General features: G+C 43.5%; 1 protein-coding gene across 1 annotated transcript; it reads right to left on the bottom strand.

The window, feature by feature from the left end:
• Positions 1-1,535: 1,535 nt before the first annotated feature.
• Positions 1,536-2,474, bottom strand: LOC144616236 (olfactory receptor 2B8-like). Its single transcript, XM_078446412.2, has one exon. The coding sequence runs from the start codon at positions 2,472-2,474 to the stop codon at positions 1,536-1,538; it is 939 nt and encodes a 312-aa protein (XP_078302538.2).
• Between the last annotated feature and the right edge of the window lie 1,106 nt (positions 2,475-3,580).

Raw genomic sequence — 3,580 nt, 5'->3', positions numbered from 1 at the left:
CCCTGTGCAGGTAATAAAACTCTGGGTGTTTTCTACAGTTACTCTGTCTCATATCAATTTAATTCCAAAACAGGTGGAAAAGCCCTGGGGAAAAAGGAAATGTCTCCTCCCCAAAACCAGTGTCCTGTCTCTCAGGCCACCTCAGGAACACCTGCCCCTGATCCTCTGATCTCCAGTCATTCACACTCCCCTTTCCACCTTGACACCCAGCCTCCCTTCCCAGGAAACCACAGGTCCATACATGGTGGTTCCCAGACTACACCATAAGGGCTCAGACATGCTACAACACCACTGTGGTGAAAGAGAGCTCTCACCCATGTCACAAAACAAGCATCTGAAAAGTAATCACCTGCAAAGTGGGGGGGGGGGGGGGGTGCCAGGTGTCTGTGACCTGTTCATGCCTCCTCCATGAGCCTGGTCAGAGCGGGACTCTGGCAAACAGTAGCTGCGAAATGTGCTGACTAGGAGGTACAGGAGGGTCTTAGAGGGGTGACTGCACACTGATGATGATCCAGGAGTGAGTTTAGCAGCATGCAGAGGGCATGTTCAGAGTGCAGTCACCCTACACTGCACACCCTGCCATTATGCTGACACGTGATAGTCTCAAGGCCAGGACAGGGCTAGGAATTGAGGATGCATGAACTGAGAATGTCCCCTTCTCTGGGCTCACTGGTGCCACAGTGGATGGCCTGCGGGGAGGGGTTAAAAAGGTGATGGAGATTAAAGAGAACACTTGTGATGATGGAAATGTTGAATCACTATATTGTACAGAAAAGTACTACAAAGTACTTTATAAAGTACCTTTAAAGTTTAAAGTAATATAATATAATATAATACTGTGGGTTCACTCTAATGGAATGACAATAAAAATTATTTAAACACTAAAATCATAAAAATCAATAATAAAGAAAAATTTCTTTGAAAAACAAAGAATGGTGTTTCAAAACGAAATCAGTATCACAAGGGCAACATTACACCATAGCTTGATAGCTGAATTGCTCTATCAGGATAGATGTTGGCATATTTTCTCTCACGTAAGTTTGTTTTTCCCACACTTGTCCTACTACTTCTGGGAAAAAGCTGTGATCCAGTCAGGCCACAAACGTTGTAATAGAGTCGTGATCTGACTGTGAGAAGAAGAAATAGCCACCGGAAATTGCTAGAATTTGCTACAATATTAATATTTATTACCGTGTTCTGTGTTCTGGTCATTTTTATTCTTATATTGGTATGCTTTCATGGTGTGTGTGTCACTGTCTTGCAATTAGAAACAGAATAGTGTTCCCAAATGGGGGAGAACTAAGAAAATCCTGTGAAAGTATTTACAATATTAATATGCTGCAGATGGTCTAGGTACACTAACTCAGCATCTCTGGAGGCTGCCATGAGTCCATAAACTTAGAGTTTGAACACTCACTTGCATAAAAGAACGAATTAAGAAAGTTCCCTTGAAAGTTGTCAGGGTAAATGTTGAGGACACAGAAATCATAAAGACTCTGGCAATCAAAGTCTTCCATGAAAGGGTCTTCCCGCAGTCATCTGGAGTCATAGCCCCTACACAACACCTTCCTCATTGCTCCCATCACATCCTTGTTCCGCAAGGTATATATAACAGGGTTGAACATGGGGGTGACAATGGTGTAGAAGAGAGAAATGAACTTGCCCTGATCCTGGGAGTAGTTGTTGCTGGGCTGGAGGTAAATGTAGATGCCTGTGCCGTAGAACAGGGAGACCACAGTGAGGTGGGACCCACATGTCCCAAACGCTTTCCTCTGCCCTGAAGCTGACTTTATTGCTAAGACCACCCTGACAATCTGACCATAGGAGAATGTGATTAATGCCACAGGTATCAGGAGAATCATCACACTGACAGAGAAGAGCTCAGACTCATACACACTGGTGTCAACACAAGCAAGCTTGAGCAGTGGGGGGATCTCACAAAAGAAGTGATCTATTTTATTTCTCCCACAAAGTGGTACAAGGAAGATGAGCACCGTGTGCAATGAGGAGTTGACAAAACCAATGAACCACGATGCAGAACCCATCAGGGAACAGAGACGGGGGTGCATGATCACTGTGTAGTGCAGGGGCCTGCAGACGGCTGCGTAGCGGTCAAATGCCATCACCCCCAACAGAATGCATTCTGTGGATCCCAACCATAGAGACACGGAGAGCTGAGCTACACAGCCAGCAAAGGAGATAGACTTGTCTGGTCCCCTGAGATGAACCAGCAGCTGAGGAACAGTGCTGGTCGTGTAACACAGGTCCAGAAAGCTTAGGTTGGACAGGAAAAAGTACATGGGAGTCTGCAGGTGTGGGTCCAGGCGGGACAACGCAATGATGGTTGTGTTTCCCAGCAGGGTGAGCAGATAGAAGATCAGAAGAACCACAAAGAGGACTCGCTCCAGCTGAGGCCGGTCAGAGAAACCCAGCAGGATAAAGCCAGTGAAGGAACTTCCATTTTTTGGGTCCATCTTTTCTTACTATGTTTTTCCTGTCAAGACCAAGCATTTAATAATTTATACAATAAATCTCAAAAAAAAAACACACCAATAACAGTTGGTGGTTGGTGGATTATTCATATGAAAAGACATAGCCATGGGATTTTATGAAAACTATTTGAATAAATGATGCACCCAAAGGGGCGCCTGGGTGGCTCAGTCGGTTGGGCGTCCGACTTCAGCTCAGGTCACGATCTCGCGGTCCGTGAGTTCGAGCCCCGCGTCGGGCTCTGGGCTGATGGCTCAGAGCCTGGAGCCTGTTTCCGATTCTGTGTCTCCCTCTCTCTCTGCCCCTCCCCCGTTCATGCTCTGTCTCTCTCTGTCCCCAAAATAAATAAACGTTAAAAAAAAAAAAAAAAAAAATGATGCACCCATGAAATTGCCATAGTTTTACAAATTTAGTTCCACATTGTCACAAAAAGTAAATCATTGGGTTTTTAGATTTAAAAAAATAAAATAATGGACCTGTTTTTGCCTCAGTCATAGGAAATACGGTCTTTCAGTCTGTGCTTACTAACTGTAAAATGTACATACATCTCACTAAATGTAAATGGAGTGAATTCTCTAATGAAAAGACATAGGGTATCAGAATGGATAAGAAAACAAGTCCCATCAATATGCTGCTTACAAAGACTCATTTTACACCTAAGGACACCTACGAATTGAAAGGAAGGGGATGTAGAACCATCTATCATGCTAATGGACATCAAAAGAAAGTTGGAGTAGCCATACTTGTATCAGACAAACTAGATTTTAAAACAAAGACTGTCACAAGGGATGAAAGAAGGGCATTATATCATAATTAGGGGGTCTATTCATTCCGAAGACCTAAGACTTGTAAATATTTATGCCCCCAATGTGAGACGCTCAAATATATGAATCACTTAATCACAAACGCAAAGAAACTCATTGATAATAATGCCATACTACTAGGGGACTTTAACACCGCAATTACAACCATGGACAGATCATCTAAGCATAACATCAACAAGGAAACAATGGCTTTGAATGACACACTGGACCAGATGGAGTTAACAGATACATTCAGAACATTTAATCCTAAAGCAGCAGAATATGCA

This window comes from Panthera onca, chromosome B2 (assembly GCF_046562875.1).
Source record: "Panthera onca isolate mPanOnc1 chromosome B2, mPanOnc1 haplotype 2, whole genome shotgun sequence".
NCBI lineage: Eukaryota > Metazoa > Chordata > Mammalia > Carnivora > Felidae > Panthera > Panthera onca.
Note: the sequence above shows the minus strand (reverse complement) of the source record. Positions and strands in the feature narration are given on the sequence as shown.